General features: G+C 51.9%; 2 protein-coding genes across 5 annotated transcripts in view; one reads left to right on the top strand and one right to left on the bottom strand.

The window, feature by feature from the left end:
• The window catches only part of YEATS2 (YEATS domain containing 2), a 79,528-nt gene extending 73,768 nt beyond the window's left edge, over positions 1-5,760 (top strand). For all 3 annotated transcript variants that reach the window (XM_081062811.1, XM_081062813.1, XM_081062812.1), the window contains 4 exons: positions 517-743; positions 1,620-1,694; positions 2,417-2,490; positions 3,994-5,760. In XM_081062811.1, coding sequence (XP_080918937.1) covers positions 517-743; positions 1,620-1,694; positions 2,417-2,490; positions 3,994-4,102 — 485 coding nt within the window. In that variant the 3' untranslated portion in view covers positions 4,103-5,760. The remainder of the gene's footprint in view (positions 1-516; positions 744-1,619; positions 1,695-2,416; positions 2,491-3,993) is intronic.
• Positions 5,761-6,762: 1,002 nt separating this feature from the next.
• On the bottom strand, positions 6,763-16,153 carry MAP6D1 (MAP6 domain containing 1). 2 transcript variants are annotated; one of them, XM_081062841.1, is made up of 3 exons: positions 15,705-16,153; positions 10,034-10,151; positions 6,763-9,451 (listed from the first exon to the last, which is right to left on the bottom strand). In XM_081062841.1, exons 1-3 carry the CDS (start codon positions 16,100-16,102, stop codon positions 9,371-9,373), a joined length of 597 nt encoding a protein of 198 aa, XP_080918967.1. In that variant the 5' UTR covers positions 16,103-16,153; the 3' UTR covers positions 6,763-9,370. The 2 variants fall into 2 exon arrangements, with proteins under 2 accessions (XP_080918967.1, XP_080918966.1); XM_081062840.1 differs by lacking the exons at positions 6,763-9,451; positions 10,034-10,151 and adding an exon at positions 14,877-15,624.
• Between the last annotated feature and the right edge of the window lie 1,732 nt (positions 16,154-17,885).

Raw genomic sequence — 17,885 nt, 5'->3', positions numbered from 1 at the left:
TTCATTAGACTTTGTGTAAATCATCTTATTAGAGACTGGATGCAAGGTGCACACTGAAGTGTTAACAATACTTATCTCTGAGCAGTAAGACTGGGTGATTTCTATTTCTTTACTGTGCATTTCTGAATTTTCCGGATTTCAAATATGAAAAAAAAATCAGTTTAGTCATTAACATTTGAGGGTTGGGCAGAGGACCTTCTTTGTGGTGGCGTAAGTCAGAATTATGTAGTCTGTTTTGTCTCAGATTGCGGTTACATCACATGCATTTTAACACAAGACACCTATCTCTGTGCTCGTCTACTGCATGAATTATTAGTTCTCATAATTACAGATCCATAGAGTTTTAGAACCAGAAAAAATGTTTTAGATCCAGAGTTTTGATACCCCCTGCTTTGGGTCTCAGACTGTTGGTTTTATAGAGATGGGAAGTCCTTTTGTTTTGTTACCACAGCTGTCATAAGACTGATTACCTCTCCAAAAAAAACAAAAAACACCCACTGACTGCCTCTCATTTAGAGTTCCCGTCGTCGTTCTCCTCTGCCGATAACCTCTGCCGGAAACTGGAGGACCTGCAGCAGTTTCAGAAGAGAGAACCGGAGAATGAGGAGGATGTGGATATCCTCACCCTCTCGGAGCCGTTACAGATAAACATCAAAAAAGAACAGGAAGAGAAACAGGAAGAAATGAAATTCTACCTGCCACCGACACCAGGGTCTGAATTTATTGGTGACATCACACAGAAGGTAGGGGCTGTGGCTGTGATGTCGCTCGATCGCAAACCAGGTGCGAGATGCTCAGATGTTCAGCCTTATAAACTGAGAGCAGACTTTTCTGGTGAAGGAAATGTATGATTTACTTCTGCCTGATACACTCAGGGTATGCTATCTGGGCACCCACCTTCCCACACCAGAGCCCTTGGGCAAGAAATTAATCACAGGTGAAAAAGTTGCTTGTTGAGCTTGGAATTGGAACAAAGGCAGCTCGATATGGACAGGTTTTTTTCCTTTTCATCTGTTTTATTCTCATTTGCCTCAGTAGAAACACCTTGCCTTCCTGAGGCATGTCACAGTATTTCTGAGTTATACTTCAGAGGTTAAGCTTCCTCTAACCTTTTCATAGCTCCCAAGTGTGGATGTATCTTATGGCACAGGAGAGAATTCGTTACCCACCTTTGATGGAACCCAGCTCTGCAGCGTCTGCCACCTACACAGTTGCTGAGAACCCGAAGTGAAATACAGCGCTTGTTTTCACTTGCAAGAGGAATTTAAAAAATGGGGCCAGATGCAGTTTCCAAGTCTGTCTACATCACCTTTTGCAAATAGGGCCTTAGAGTCTTAATTCCAAGCTTTCCAATATGTTGATCCCATTATCAGGATTCACAGCACATTCTGAGTGTGTTCTCCCATGAATGAGATTTGGGGGTAAATGCCGGGTTAGAACAGCATTCACTCAGAAACATGGGAGAACTAGGATAACACATTCCCCCAATGACTTCCTCATGACTTTGTAGTTATTCTTCCAGCCCGATGTCGCTTTGGGTATCAAAGAAGTGTGCTTGTTTGGAGAAAGGCTGTTTTATTGTAGAACTAGGAGCAAATGGCTTTTTCCTGCTTTTGCAGATTGGAATCACCCTGCAGCCCGTGGCACTTCACAAGAACGTGTATGCGTCGGTGGTGGAGGACATGGTTTTAAAGGTGGGTGCGTGCTGGCAGCCAAGGCTGGGCAGTCTGGATGCCAGGCTGTTTTGAGTAATGGCCAGGACCGCAACAGAATAGAGGTGACAAGTTTTAAGATTTCTCTTCTTATTCAAGCTTAAAGTTTTCTTTTTTTTCCCCCCTGATTTTTAAGTGAATTAGATTATGTTTCCTCTGAGTGTTTGTTGAAGCATCTCCAATAAGAGTTTCTTTGCTGGTGTCGCTCTAACAGTATCTTTTAGTGGCATTTCAAGTGCCGTTTAAGTAGTCTGAGGTGAGAGTCAGTGCTCTCATTGCTTTAGGGTGGCAAAGGCAAAGCCTTGGGTTTTCTCCACTTGTCACAATAGCAACAGACAAAGGAGCCACAAGTGTCCCATTCCCGAGCAAGGGGATGACAAAGACCAGTTTCCTTTCCCAGCCAGATCGGAGCTCCGCAGTTCCCCCCTTGGTGGGTCCCCTCCCACTTCAGGTGTACCTCACAAATAGCTCTCACTTTCGCTTGTTTCCTTTAAAAACAGCATCTGATTAATGAAAATTACCCCCATTCATAATTTCTCAGAATCACAGCCTCTATCATTGTGGACTATTATTCAGGCCTTTAATTTTTCTTGAGGATTTTTGATCCTTGGATGCAGTTGTTTCCCAGGTTTAGGGTATGGAATGGGGCTGGATGCGTCCCTCTTGCCTGGCCATTCTTGAGAGTAACACACCTTCTGTTGTAGGCTACAGAGCAGCTGGTGAATGACATCCTGAGACAGGCGTTGGCAGTGGGATACCAGACAGCATCCCACAACAGGTACCATTACGTCTTCCATCGGTGGTTTCGGGCGTACAGATATTTCCTGACAGTTTAGTTGCCCATCATGAAGTTTTATACTTACAGGGTGGCCGGATAGCTCAGTTGGTTAGAGCGTGTGCTGGTAGCACCAAGGTTGCCGGTTCAGTCTCCGCATGAGCCATTGCGATCTGCGCCCTCCTTTTAAAAAAAAAAAGTTTTATACTTAAATCAATCCAGTAGGAGATGGAGGTATCTGTGCTCGGGACATTCTCCGAACCAGACAGATTGAAGGGTCCGCTTGGTCATTCTGAGGGAACCTCTTGGTTGTGAAAGTTCAGCTTTGTCCAGAGGTCAGTAGCTCCCCAGTCACTACTTCATAGACGCTGTTCAGTAGGTCTCTGTTATGTTACCAGGTGGAACAAATGCCAACTCTTTGCAATGAAAGATAATAACAGTGTCCGTTAAGTATCAGATGTTGGGGCCAGGCATTACATACGTTACCTAATTTGCTTTTCATTGTAGAACTCTTACTCTCATTGTAGAAATTGGGAAACTGGTCTTTGAAATGTAATCTTACCTGGCTTTCCCAGAAAATAGGTGCTAGAACCTAGATTCACACTCAGATCTCATTGGCTGTAAAGCCCACAGTGTCACCGCCATCTTTGCTGCTTCTCTATCATTGATTGGGACGCGGAATTTTGTTCATTTCCTGGGCCCTGAAAGAGTGGTACTGGCCTTTGTTCCACATCCTGGTATCCCTTTCAAAGGAAACATTTTATCTCGTTGTGCTTAATGGCTGTCATAAATTTATAAAATTGTAAGAGTTTCTGCAGATGTCAAGAGGCCTAAATCAGAGGGATATTAAGTCAGACTTCACAGGAGTACAATACATTGGGCAGGTCTTGTAGAAAAAGGGAAGGGAAATAAAGAAGCTCCAGTAATGTTGCTTTTGGTCCTGCTTGAAATCCAGGGGTGGGCTGAGCGCCTGCTGTGGCCCCGCTCACCTCCACGGTCCTCGCTGTGGAGACAGACAGATAAGAACATTCAGCACCACACCTGGCCTGGCGTAACTCCCATCTCCCATCTTTCTAGGAGACGGGAAATACTGTCTGTGGTGCTTTGGCTCAGCTTTCAGTCTGCTGAGACTGAATTACAAAAATGTCATTGTCCTGCTCTCCACTTCTTCTTTTCTTGGTCCTCAGAGTCTTTTTTCTTAATTATTCAACCAGCTTCTTGAAATCAATCTCATACCTGTGACTGGGAAGTCAGATTTGAGCCCTAAAAAGGGCTGACTGAAGAGAGCAAGCCAAATCTTCACCAAAGTTAAAAGGAATTCATAGGAAAGAAAAGAGAGAAAGAATACACCCGCCACTCCGCACCCGCCAGGTGGCCCAAAACCATGCCTTGTCACTCATCATTATCCCCTTCTGTTAGGGCCTGTGCAGGAGATGGTCCTTGAGATAAATTAATTATTAGATGCTTGAGCGAATTGTACCTAACAGCCTTTGTTTTTTGGACCAGGATTCCCAAAGAAATTACGGTGAGTAATATTCACCAGGCTATTTGCAACATTCCTTTTCTGGACTTCCTCACAAACAAACACATGGGGATATTGAATGAAGATCAGTGAGTGGAGTGAAGATGCCCCCGGGAAAGCAGGATCTGGAGCTGTATCCAAAGCTCTGGACCGTGATGGCTCGCTCTTCTGTTTGGGGAAGGAGGTGGTTTCCGCGTGCCTCAGGGTACCGTGGCTGCCAAGCCATTGCCTCCGCCTAATTCCGTGTAATAACACCAGCGTGTTCAGTCCCAGAGCAATTCCCTCTGGGACAGAAGTTTCCTGATTCTAGAGTGAAGCTGTGAGTGGATGCAGGCTGTCAGCTTGCGTTTGTTCCCTCTCCAGCTCCATGAGAGGGTCCCAGAGCTGGCCGGGCCGTGTGTGGCAGGTCTTTCTCTCCCCTGGGTGTCATCCAGGGGGCACCTTAGGCCTCCGTCTCCCTCCAGGAGACAAGACATGAGTCTGGCAGGCTGCAGATGTCACCCATTCTGTGGGCTGGGCTTATAGGCAGCCCCAGTGGTTACCCTGGTAACACCTGGAGGACTGGGCTTCCGCAGCCCGGCAGGTGGCTGCAGTTCGGAGGATCTGCGCTCAGCCCACGGGCGTCAGCTGCAGGCCGCGGTGATGCCACGCGGCAAACATACGGGCCTGGGCGGTGGCAAACTGAGCAGGTTCCTTTTTTTTAATGGAGACAGGAGCATTACTGTAACCAGTCTCAGCGTTGTCAAAGGATAGACAGAGCCCAGTGCAGGTCAGGAAAGGTTTGACGATAACCGAGAAGCTCTTACTCCGTTCGTGTTAGACAGCACGCCCAAATCCCGGCACTCAGCAGCTGCACCAGCTGTGCGTGTGCAGGAGCTTGCGCTGCTGGAGCAGCCCCTGGGACAAGCCCTGCTAGGATTGCTCGCCCTGTCAGTGGATGTCGTGTCCTGTTCTTCTCCGTCACGTGCTTCCCAAGAAGAAAAGTGTTTCAAAGAAACACTTGTGAGTGCCTTAAAGGTAGAAAAATGAAGGCTAAAGCCATGAGACGGGGATATCTGCTCAGAAGCAGTGAGAATAGGTTGTGTCCATAAGCAGATGGAAGGGGAAGTGAAGAGAAGAAGGAAGGGTAGCAGTGATGTCCAGCTCCGTGAAAGGTACTAACCCAGGCTTCCTAACACAGTCTGTGGATGGAAGGGAACAGATTTATTCTCAGGAAGCTGCTCAAAGACAATTTGAAATCTGTGAGTCAACATCAAAAAAACTTACCCAAGCCACATAATTCATGTTTTCCTGACTCCTGTAGATGTTCGAGTCAGGAACAGAAGGCAGGGAGGTGACATGATGAGAAATCTACTCTTTCTTATTCAGCGTCTGAGGATTGCAAATGGAGAAGGAAGCCTATTCGGTGTGGCATAGCGCATGCCCTGGCTTAGTGATAAAATAGTGTAGTAGTAGAGGCTCTGCTGGTCTGTACATGAAGCTACTCCAGGCCAGGGTAATGGGCAAGTGTATAGATTCATTCAGCAGCGGCCTGTGACTAAACTTTACAGGATGGAAGACTTGGTCCAAATGAGAAGTCATGTACGACAGGCACGAAAGCCTAAAAAATTATCTTTTTGCAAAAGAAGTATTAAATGACTTAACATTCCCCATATGTGTTAATGTTCAAATGTATTTGTATCATAATGTGTAACATAATTGTGTAACAAAAATACCTAAAATAAATCTTTTAGTATTTGTGATGGGTTTTCTGAGTTTGAAGCACTACCTTTTGGTAGAGTTTTTCTTACATTAGGTCAGAAAGAACTGGAATAGGATAAAGATGATCGGTATTATGTGTGTTTAATTCTTCCACTTCTTTCCAAAAAGAACTTGAGGCTATGCAAGATAAAGGATAACAGTTATGTAAAAGTCTAAAAAAAATAATATTAAGATACATGTCAACCCTAGACATAATTTCTGACTGCTTGGGGCAAGGGAAGTCTGCCTAACTGAGCTCAGAGCCCCCTCCAAGCCAAGGCTAGGTAAGAGGGAACAGCTCCTGTTGTCTGACAAAGAAACACGCTGGTTTGTCTGGGAGGATAGAAGTGGTCTGTCTGTGCTGAGGTCTGAAAGAAGTTTCTCCTGTGACACAGGCCTGTTGTGACCATCTGCTGTCATAATGGGCAAAACGTGACCAAAAATGCAGAAACATTTCAGGATGACCACTTTCTATATCCATGCTTTTGAAGAACTACAGACTTTGAAAGCTGCCTCTGCAGGAAGGAGGCTTTGCAATACAGTCCAGGGTGTAGCTTTCTTGGGACCAGACTTCACCTAGTGTCAACGTCTAGGGAGTCGAATGGTCTGGAGGAAGGAGAATAGGGGCATTGCTTAGGCTCCCTTCCTGAATGTTAATTGTCTCAGCCATGGTTTCGGCAGGAGCCATAGAACAGACAGTGAAAGATGAGTGTCACCGGCAGTGCCTCTTTCTGACTGAAGGAGCCTGTGTGAAGGGGCCAGGGTTTTCTCAAAAGCTGCTTTCTGGAGTGTGGCCTAAATCCGAGAGTTATTACAGGAATTGAAGTATTAGTATAATATTTATGATGGGTTTTTCTGAGTTTGAAGCACCACAGACCATAGAGAGGTGGGACCTTGCTCTAAATGTCTGCAAGTGAGAGGCTCATGGGGGCTTCCTCCTGGGTGGGCCTCGGAGGGGGGCTGCTGGCAGTGCAGACTTCCGTGATGGAATCATTAATGTTGAACTCTCTTTCGGCTAAAATTAGCTAACAAGTTGAACTGTTTTTTTATTTTGTTTAATTTTTCTCTTTACAGAATTAATACAAAAATTCTTATATAAAAACTTTAGCAAATATAGTAAGGTGTAAAAATTGATTAGTTAAAAAATTACCCATTATTCCCCTTCTTAAAGAGAATCACCATCAACATTCCAGTGCATTTCTTCCTGGTTTGGTCTGTATATTACATAAGTGGTACGTGGGGGCTGGACCCACGTGGCTGGGGCTTGTCTCAGTAGCTTCTTAAGGCCACTGCAGTAGCATGATGTTAGGTCTTACCATAACCTAGAGTGAGTGGGAGGAAGTTTCTCCTTCAGAACCCTAATCACCTCATCATTAATGAAGTCTAGTAAGGAAGGGGAAGGTTGGGTGTTGTGAAAAGCTGTCAGTTCTGGGGCATTCCACAAAGGTCCTCGGGCATGTGGCATGCCTCACTGAGGTGTGCCGCCTGCTGCAGTGCCAACTCTGTCCCCAATGAGGGACAGCAGGCCCAATGGAGAGGAATGAATGAGCCACCCAGGTAGTCTCGGGGGAGAGGGATGGACCCTGCCAGCCCTACAGTGTGACAGGCAGGGTCTGTGAGGGCCTGTGTCCGGGCATCAGATGGAGCAGATGGACCAAAGCTGTGCATGCAAATAGAGCCAGCTCCCTGGGAAAAGGGGGGGAGGGGTGCTTGGGCAGGAAAGAATAATTACACAGTTGTGCTTTGTCGGCCGTTGACCCTACTGAGCACCCTGTAAACACCAATTCAGCGAGGTAGGGGTGTTGCCTGACTTTCCAGAGGACGGAACAGAAGTTTAAACTGCTCACAGCTAGTGAGCGGACAGGTCAAGGTCTGTGTCCACGGTTAGCTTCAAAGACAGTGCTTTTACCCTCGGCTCCCAGGGGCAAGGGGTAAATGTGAAAGAGGGGAGGTTGGTGGGTTTTGTGAAAGACTGTATAACACCAGTGTGGACTGCGGCCCCAAGTGAGGGTTCTCGGGATTGACAGGCCTCCAGGGACGGCAGCAGCAGCCATGGTCTATGGAGTCCTTATTACCAAGGCGGGGGGATGAAGGAAGTCATGGGAGGACAAAGGTGCCGTGTTTATAATTAAAGAAATAACAAGAAATTGAAACAGTACATTTTTGCATTTTAGTAAAATCTGAGATTGTACGGTTAATCTGTTCATTTCCCACAGAATGCCCAGCAGGAAGTCTCTTTTCTCTCAGAAACATCTAACACGCAAACCAACGGGGTCTGAAATAATAGAACCCTTTGTGTAAGCATATGGTTTTGGTTTTCCCTTTAAAATGATCCAGAGCATTTCCGTTGCTGGAATGAGGGCAAGGGCTGTGCCTGCCAGAGCTAGCACCTCTGAGGGGACAATCCCCTTGGCAGCGTGACCTGGAAACAGCCCCACCTCCACTCTGAGGTGTTGCTGAGACCAGAACACCACCCACAGCTCAAGTAAGTGCTCACCAGACTGGAGCCGCTCGTGGGCTGGAGCAGGATAAAGACCCAAAGGGAAATCCTTGAGTTTCCTGACAGAAAGCTGGCCTAAGCTTGTGCTTCTAACCTTTCAGAAGGGACATGAACTCCACGTTTGAAGGAGAGGGGACCAGATTTGTTCACGTGGCTGCACTGTCTAGAATTTACAGAGAAAGTCAGAGAGTGCTGTCCAAAGACAAAATGAGCTGCCTCCTCCACAGGCAGTGAGCTCCCTGTAAGAGCCGGCAGGGGTGAGGGGACGTCTGAAGGTCTTCCAGGGTTGAGGCTAATGCTGTCTTCTTTAAAGCACCCCGATGCTTAGCCAGTGCGGATGGCAGTTCCTTTCTAGTTGCCAACATATTAATGGAAAAAACTGGAATTAGTAATAAAATCTGGGGTTCAGGAACTTACCACAAGGTAAGTGGCATTCATTCATTCATTCACTGCTTAAAGCACTCTTCCCAACAAATGTTTTGTGAAAACATAAGGGTTGTCTTGGCCATAAAGAAGTTATGGCTCTGAAATTGGAACCCTATGATAGTCTTTCTTTTGGAAACTTCTTCCAGGTTACTCAGCATGATCATGAGTCACATGCAGGTGATAACCTAAGATTTCTTCTACAACTTGAACATGGGGGCCATTTGCAGGAACATCCCAAGGACATTACTTGGGTTACCATGAGTTACAAAATTATCATGCAGCCTGGGAGAACGACCCAGTAGACATGACTGGTTCTTTTAAGGACCTGTTATGTCCTTATTTCTCAGCCCCCCTGGACCAATTCAGTTCTCAATAGAATTGATCCTCGAGTTCTTCTGATTTAAAAACTGAAGAGTGACCAAGAGGCAGTTACAAAACGATCAGAAGCCTTGCACACACTTCTCGAGGAAGAGGTGGGGGAAGTGCAGAGTGGAGCTGGGTGCACCGTGGCCGTGTGTGCCTCTGCTTGGCACCCAGCCTGCAGCTCTGGAGGCCGCATGGAGAGGATGGTGCCCGACAGTGAGAACGAGGGCCCTTCCGGTCTGGCGGCAGGGGCGTCCCGTCCGAGCTCTCAGCCCCGGGCCCTGGCTGGCAGCAGTGTTGCTGACCCGCCCTGTGGCGCTCTAGGCGGGCAGTCACACGTTGAGGATCCGGGGAGCTGATGCCTGAAAAATGGCTGAGGGGTTAGGAGCGAACTTCCTCCTCACTTCAGAGACCTGAAAAATGAAACGTGGCCACATCTCAGTGGGCCTTTTCCTCCACTTTCCCACTGCCCCCAGCTCCAGGGAAGTAACTCCCTCCTCCCAGCCACCACTTTGTCTTCCACGAGCTGACTACAAACCTGAAGGGTCTGGGGGGGGACATCCGCAGTGGGCGGGGTCACTGCACTAGTAGGTCACATGTGGAACACGGACCTTTCATGCTGCTCCCTGAACCCTCCTTTGGGTGGAATCAGGAAGCTGCACAGTCCCCACCTCCCTTCCAGCTTCTCTCTCACACAAATGCCTGTCACTAATGCCCAGTGGCCAAGGGTAAGATTGGGATTTAGGAGAGAAAGAGGTCCTGCTCCCCAGGAAGCCAACACTAGAGGGACACCCACCTGGCCAACGGCAAAGTACTTTGGTTTTCTGTTTGTTGAGGGACGAGTGGGCCCTCAGACACCGCTGCCCCTGGCCATCATGCCAGTTTACACCATCCAAATCTCACTCCTAGTCCCTAACCTGAAAAAAGGCCTGTTCCCACACCCCCTGCAGCTAGGAGGCCAGCCCCTTGCCCTGTAGCAAAAGCTTCAGGCTGACCTGGAAGCTGCCCCCAGGGCTCCCGTCCCATCTGGAGCTGTGGGTTGTGATGACTGTGGCAGGTTTCGCCTTTGTGGATCTCGACGGCTTCACTCCTGTCCAGGGCTGGAATTCCTGTCTGGAACACAGAGCACGGTCACCACCTTGTGCAGGGCCAGCTAGCCCCTCCCCTGACCCCACAGGGACTGCTGCCCTTGCCCCATGCTTCCTGAAATGCTCCTGGCCACATCTGCTGCTGAAATCCTGTGTCAGCTCCAGACACTCCCTTCTCTCCTTACACAGCTAGCAGAGGAAGTGCACTCCCCGGACAGTCGCTTCTGGGGGAAAGCACTCACGTGTTAGCACTCATCGTGAAGTCTGCTCCCCTGACCCCCAAAGGAAGTAGCAGCGGGAACTCACTCCCATGGTGTAGATGAGCAACAGGCTCAGGCCGCGCAGGGAGTTAGGAAGGAGCTTGACAGCGTGGATCTTACCCGTCCCACCCTGCAAAGCACCTGGTGTGTGCAGGGCCTCGGAGACAACGCGAGTCCCCGCCTTCCCCTCCAGTGCTCCCTGTATTGTCTCGGGGCCACTTCAATGGCCCCCAGAGGCCCAGAACCAGTGAAGGTCATTTGCCTCCAGCCCAGGTCACTGGTGACCCTACATCCAAGGGAGGTGTTGGCCTGGACAGCGTCTAGCACAGTCAGGTCCTCCATAGCTGGTTACAGTGGAGAAAGAACAATAAAGCTCAGTGTTGTTTAGTTTTTAATTTGTCTTAACTCCTGCAAGAGAGTAAATCATAGTGACCATCGCCAAAAACTACATGATGGTCTGGCTTTCTCTGCATGGCTCTGTGCCCATGGGCACTCGCATGGGTGTGGGAGGGGCGGTGGTCTGCACCAGGGAAAGCTGGCTCCCTGGAGGGACGTGACAAGGCTGGCGTAGCCTAGCTCTGTGTCGTCAGAGTAGCGTTCTTTTGATGAAGACATAAGTCCTCAATTTCTCTGAACAAAAACAGACCTATTTTAATTATATCAACTCCCCTACTTGACAGAACGCAGGAAACTGCCCTGACCGTAGGAGCACCTGGCTGGGGCCATGTTCTGTGGAAAGGTGTGTGGCTGGCTGGGGCAGCACCCACATGGCTGGGTCCACCCGTCTCATCCCACCCACAGCCCTGGCCAGGCTTCAGGCCCTGAGGTCGACAAAGCTGCCTTTTCTCCGTGGCCGCATCAGCACAGCTGGGCCCCACTGGGCAGCCTGCATGTGCAGGGAGCAGCTGTCTGTCCGTGGTCAGTCCTCCAGGGTGCCAGGAGGCGAGCTGGGCCAGGGCCCTGTCAGACCATTTCTGCTTCTGAAGCTGCAAAGTTCCGAAGACCAGCTGCCCAAGCCATCTGCTGCTCTGTTTGTCCTGAGGAAGCAGGCCCTCCCCTGGGTGTGCCCTTCTGTCCCCAAACTGAGCTGAGCCTTGGGCCTGGCAGCGCAAACCTGGTGCCCCAGGATGGTGCAGGGGTCCCAGAGCAGGAAACTACCAGAGCCAGGGGCTAGAGCAGTGCCTGTGGCTGCTCCTGGGTCAGGCCTGGTGCTAGAGCCCAGGTGAGAGGGCTGCAGTGAAGATGGAGAAGGGACCAGAGAAAATCAGCAGGACCTGGTGACTCCAGCAGAAAGGAAGGCAGACTAATGTCTCTGGCCAAGGAGATGATAAAAATACAGGCCTAGCCAAGTCCACTGCCCCCCCCTCACCAAGCAGGCTCTACCATCGTCCACTCGTGGGCCTCGGCTGGACACTGAGGGCTGCAATGGACACAACTGAGGGGTAGGAGGCCGCCTGAGGAGCCAGAGGCTGGGTCCTCAGCCCAACGTGGCTTCAAACAAATCCCGTAATTTCTCAGAGCCTGAGTCTCCTCTGGTAAAAAGTGGGGCGACTGCTTCAGGTGTACAAAGTTACAAGCACTTGCAAAAGTGGGAGTCGAGTCTTACGGTACTTGAACAGTTGGCCCTTTAACTGAGTCACCCAGGAAGGAAAGAGGGAGACGACTGAGGAAGGAACTCTTCTAGAAGTGGGCAGAGCTAGAACCTGGGCCAAAGGTGATCATTGTTGAGGGGAGGCTCTGGGAGGAGCTGGTCAGCAGGAGGGGGCCAGGCTGGCATCAGGATCTGCTGTGCCCATGTGGCCAAGCATGAGGCGGGGGGCCAGGCCAGGCAGGACCTGCTGGGTGGAGAAGAGTGGCCACGAGCACTCTGACATCTTTGGGGAACCGTTCGCTTAGGTTATCTTACAAAGAAGGAAGGCAGTCTGGAAATGCTCATGTGTGGGGACAGAGTCCCAGAGAGCAGTTTCCAGGCTCTCAGCCTAACGTGGAAAGGTGCTGGCTGGGTTAGTAGATGGCCGTCAGCTATAGCTAGTTGGCCATCAGCTGTAACCAGGTAGCCATTAGCCATTAATTAACTGCCGTGTCTATGCGGGTAGGTTGGTTGGTTGGCAGAGAAGTGGACGGCGAATTGCGCATCGTGTGGAGCCTGCTTCCTGTGTCTCCAACCCAGCTGCCAGCGAGAATATAGGGGTATGACTCCCCTACCTATGGCTCCATGGGTGTTCCTTTTTGGCTTCACCATGTCCTGCGTTCTTATGTGGGGAGCGGGACCAGAGACCCCGCATTACACACACACTTCCCCTATGACCAGGTGTGGGGAAATAGCTCCAGAGAGCAGTTTCCAGGCTCCCGACCTCACGTGGAAAGGTGCTGGCTCAGGTAGTAGATGGCCATCAGCTGTGGGTAGTTGGCCATGAGCTGTAACCAGTTAGCCATTAGCCACTAATATAACTGCTGTGGCTACGCTAGCAAGCGCAGATTGCGGCTAGCTAGGGGTTGGTTGGCAGAGAAGTGGCGGCAGGTTGCAGATCGTGTGGCTCCTGCTTCCTGTGTCTCCAACCCAGCCGCCAGCGAGACTATAGTGGTATGAACCCCCCCACCCATGGCTCCGTGGGTGTTCCTTTTTGGCCTCACCATGTCCTGCGTTCTTATGCGGGGAGCGGGAGCAGAAAGCCCGCATGACATCATGCCAGGCCCCAGAGTTGGGAGGGAGCTGGCCTGGTGCTGGGGGAGCCAGGCTCAGCAGTGGTCCTGTGTCTGCCAGAGTGTGGGCTTTGGGGGTCAGGTAGCCAAGCTCTAACTATTTCTGCTTCACAGATGAGGAAAGGGTCAGCGAGGCCAAGTGACCCACCAGGTTTATACACAGGAAGTGGGGTCACCAGTGCAAGACACAGTTCAAGAGACCAAGTGGCTCAGAGGAGGCAGCATCTTAGGGGATAACCTGTGGGGGGTATAAATTTGGTCTCTGAGGCCAGACACACTTGGGTTCCACTCCCTACTCTGCTGGACCTTGGGCCAGCCGCTAACATCACTATCTGTAGAAGGGGGATGGCAACAATTGAACTAACACCAGAGGATTGTTGGCAAAAATCCTCTTGGGGAGATAATCCACGGGAAGTCCTGAGCCTGGTGCCCAGTATGTACTAAGCAGCGAGTAATAACTAGTACCTTTAGTGTCACTGGAGCAGGGAGGAGCCGGCAGGATGTTCAAACCCGCCATCTGTTCACCACGGGGGAGGGGCAGCTTCAAAAACCCACCCCTTGCTTGAACTTCCCAGTGAGGAGGAGCTCAGCACCCGGTGAGGCAGCTGCTCCATGTCAGTCAGTTCTGATTATTAGAAAGCGCTTCCTTCCCTGAGCTGAAGCGCTCCCTGCAAGCACCACCCCTATGCAGCTCCTGACACCCGAAACCTCAGCCACGTAAAGGGGCTGCACACCCAGGACCTCTGCCTTCCAGACCTCACATTCAGGCGCCTGCAGCTGGCTCAGGGCCCCAGCACGCAGCAGTCACAACCGTCCACCACCTGCCCTGCCCTGGACATTCCCACACACGTTTTTGCAATCATGCTCATGAAGGAGGCTCTGGGGAGATGGAATGTTCTACATGTCTTGATAATGGTGGTGGTGCTCAGGGTTTACAAAAATCATCCAGCTGTATACTTACAGTGGATAAATTTTACTGTATGAAAATTATACCTCAATACAGTTGATTTAAAAATAATAAAACTGAGGGGGAGAGTTCATGCCTCTTTGGTCCTTTAATTCCACAGGTAGGAATTTATACTAAAGAAATTACGATACCGTGTTTCCCCGAAAATAAGACCTAGCCGGTCAATCGGCTCCAACGCATCTCTTGAAGCAAAAATTAATATAAGACCGGGTATAATATAATATACCGGGTCTTATATTAATTTTTGCTTCAAGAGTGCATTGGAGCCGATTGTCCGGCTAGGTCTTATTTTCGGGGAAACACGGTATGAGCAAAGATTTAGCTATAAGGATGCTTCTCACAGAAGTTTTTTCTAAAAAATTGTTTATTTTTAAAAAGGTAACACCTGTACATATATATTTTTTAAAGCAATGGTTCAAAAAAGACAGAGTGAAAAGTCATTCAGTCTCCTTCCACCCCTGGCAGCATCCATCCTCTCACCCTTCTCCCTCTCCCCACAGGTTACCATTTTCTCACACATTCAGAGAGATCCTGTACTTAAGTAGATATGTGTATATCAAATACCCCTTTTGAAAACGCAGAGTAGCAGACATTCCGTATTGCATCTTGCTTGTTTGACATGGACCTAATTAAAGAACTCCTGTTATCAGTACATTAGGGGCTTCCCAGTAGCTTATCCTATGATGGAACTATAATTAACCAGTCCCCTCCCTCAGCAGGACAGTGGTGTTTCCATCTTCTGCTGTACAATATTGCAAAGGACCTTAGCCTCCTGACCTCCCACCCCACGTAGGGAAAATTCCTGGGAGTGAAGTAACTGGATCAAAGGAAGAATGTTTTTAATAGCCCCCGATTAGAAACACTACATATTCAATGACATGAAAGTAGATTAACAGTAGTTGGAGAGAGAGATGATATAAATGCATACCCATAGGAAAAAATACTGCACTACTATTAAAAGTCACGTTGTGGAAGAACGTCTTAGGACAAACACCGACCATAGGTGAGAAGAATGACGTCTACAGCAAGAAGGCAGCCGTGTAATAATTATAAATGAATATGCGCTCAAACGCATGTTAGGGGTTAGAAAGAACTGCCAGTTTGGGGTGGGGTTATTTCTGTAATTTGCAATTTTTCTATAGTGAGTGTGTAAGAGTTTTGTACAGAAACAGCAGCCCTCTGGTGTCCAGGGGCAGAGCTGGGGGGTGGGGGCAGTGGGAGGACCCACAGACCCGTTGCCCGTGAAAGCCACGTGAGCGGCCCTCAGTGGCTCAGTGGGGCCCTGCGGGGCCAGCCCCCTGGGGAGCCTCCCCACCCACGGCCCCCAGAGGGCGCTCGGGCAGCCGGCGGTGCGCGCCCCTCCCGGAGCCGGGCCCTCCTGCGGGGAGTTAAAGGGAAGCAGCTTGGAACTGTCGAAGGCAAGGCCGTCCCGACGAGGCTGCGGGAAAGGGAGCGGCTGTGCGGGAGGCGGTGAGGTCCCCGGCGGCGGAGGCGCCCGCTCTTCACTCTGAGGCTGGTCGGGGAGCAGCGCGGGGACCCACGGGATGACCCCGAGGCCGCCTGTCGGCCTGCAAGTCGCGTGGGATGGGTTCTCACGGCCCTCTCGCAGCCACCCCGTCCCCGGAGCTCCCCGCCCCCGCCCCCGTACCTGTACGACGTGGTGGCTGCTGCCGCCGCGCCCGCGTCGCCGACGGGGAGCACGTAGACCGCCCGACGCGGGGGTGCGGGGGACTTGCCTCTGCGGCTGCCTCCCCCCGGCCGGCGCCCCTGCGGCGCGTCTCTGGGCCCCGCGGGCGCCGGCCACGCGCCGAAGTCCCTCTGGTACTGAGTGAGCGGCACTTCCCAGCCCGGGTCCCGGGCGCTTGCCGGGGACGGGGACGGCGACGGGGACGGGCCCCGGCCCGAGGCGGCGCCGCGCGGGCCCGGCTCCTCGCTCTGCAGGTCCGAGTAGTTGTGCAGGGTCAGTGGCACCGCGACGTCGGAGCGATCCAGCTGGTTCCAGCGCCGCGCCAGGCAGCACAGGCGGCTGATGCAGGGCCAGGCCATGGCGACCCGCGCCCGCCGCTCGGCTCCGGGCGCCCGGCCCGCTGCCCCGCTCCCGCCCCCGCCCCGCCCCGCGCCCCGCCTCCGCCGCGCCCCGCCCCCGCCCCCGCCCCGCCGCCCCGCCCCGCCCCCGCCCCGCCCCGCGCCGCCGCAGCACCGCCCGCGCCCCGCCCCCCGCCCCGCCCCGCCCCCGCCCCGCCCCGCGCCGCCGCAGCACCGCCCGCGCCGCCGCCCCGCCCCGCCGCCCCGCCGCAGCACCGCCCCCGCCCCGCCCCGCGCCCCGCCCCCGCCCCCGCCCCCCGCCCCGCCCCGCCCCCGCCCCGCCCCGCGCCGCCGCAGCACCGCCCCCCGGCCGGGAGTGGCCACCGGGAGCGGGCGGGTCTCGGCGACAGCCCTGCGAGGCCGCGGGCCGGCGTGCGCGGCGGGATGGGCGCCCCCGGGGAAGAACGAGCGACCGCGGGGCAGAAGCGCGGATGTGGGGGAACGAAACCGCCTGGAGGCATTGACGAGTGTCTACGTTTCAGAATGTAATCAAAAATTCCCTAAATGTTATCTTATAAATTGGACCTGGCCTCGCGGAGGCCGAGGCACAGAGGGTGACGGCGCCCGCGGGCGCAGTCCGCCTCCGCGCGCCTGTTTATCTTAGGGACCGCCCGCCGCTGCCAAATTTGTGCCAGGCCGCGCCGGGGAACTCGTGGGCACACTCGTGGGTGCAGCAGTGAGGGGGGTCACAGGGAAGACGGGGCCATGCTTCCCAGAGAACACGTGTTTGGATCAGCCTGTGAGTCACCATTTGCCTTTACGATGCTAAATTTGTGACAACCAATCCAGTTTTCGCTGAGAATGAGCATTAGTCCTTAACTGACCTTTCCCGGGGTTCTAAAATCCCTAATTTTAAAGCATGGCCACGGAGGCTTCATTTAACTTTATAAAGCTGCCACAAATCTGTGGCCACTATGCTATAAACGTTCCCTTCCTCCTGGACCTGCATTCTTGTTTTATTGTAGCGTCAAATTGGGGGAAGCCTCCGGGCTCAAGGTCAGTCTGTGTAATGCACGAGGGTATCAGAATTCCCTGGCCACACTCAGAGGCTGTCTGAATATTTGACACGCCTTCAGTGGGCACTGCAGACCAATTACATGACCATGATTCCAGAACCATTCATTGCCCAGAGCTCCATTTCAAGCACATACTCGCACAGAACCCAGCCTGAACCTCCGAGAGGACTGCAGTACAGCCCTGACCAGTCACAAGCCGGGTTCCTCGCCCAAACCACTGCCTGTCTTAGCTTGAAGTCACAGCCACCTGACACCACCACTGCCCTGGCCAGGCCATAACCCAAGAGGCAGCAGCAGGAAGGGAGCATACCGTGAAGACACTGAGCTGCACACCCACTGTCCCTCGGTCAAGCTGCCTGTGTGACCTCTGTGTGCCAGGGCCCCGCGTTAGCCACCGGGAGACTGGGTGACTAAAGTACTCCCTTCTGCAGGGGAAAAAAAAAAGCAGCTCTTCACGTTTTCTTCTTTCATCAAACAGCACCATGTGCCTGAACAACGCTGGGTGCCTTCCGGAGGTTTACAGTATAGTGGGCAACAGACACGAAAACAAATGTAATAGAAATGCATCAAGTCAGGAACAGCAGAAAGAGGGGGGTGGGGCTGGACTCGTCCCTCGCTCCAAGGGACGGTCGTTGGGTCCATCTGAATGGGGGGGGGGCAGGTAAAGGTTTAATCAGAGGCAGCAGAGGCCAGATGGCGGAGAAAGTCTTGGTAGCCCCAGTAAGTTT

Source organism: Rhinolophus hipposideros (assembly GCF_964194185.1).
Source record: "Rhinolophus hipposideros genome assembly, chromosome: 2".
Taxonomy (NCBI): Eukaryota; Metazoa; Chordata; class Mammalia; order Chiroptera; family Rhinolophidae; genus Rhinolophus; species Rhinolophus hipposideros.
Note: the sequence above shows the minus strand (reverse complement) of the source record. Positions and strands in the feature narration are given on the sequence as shown.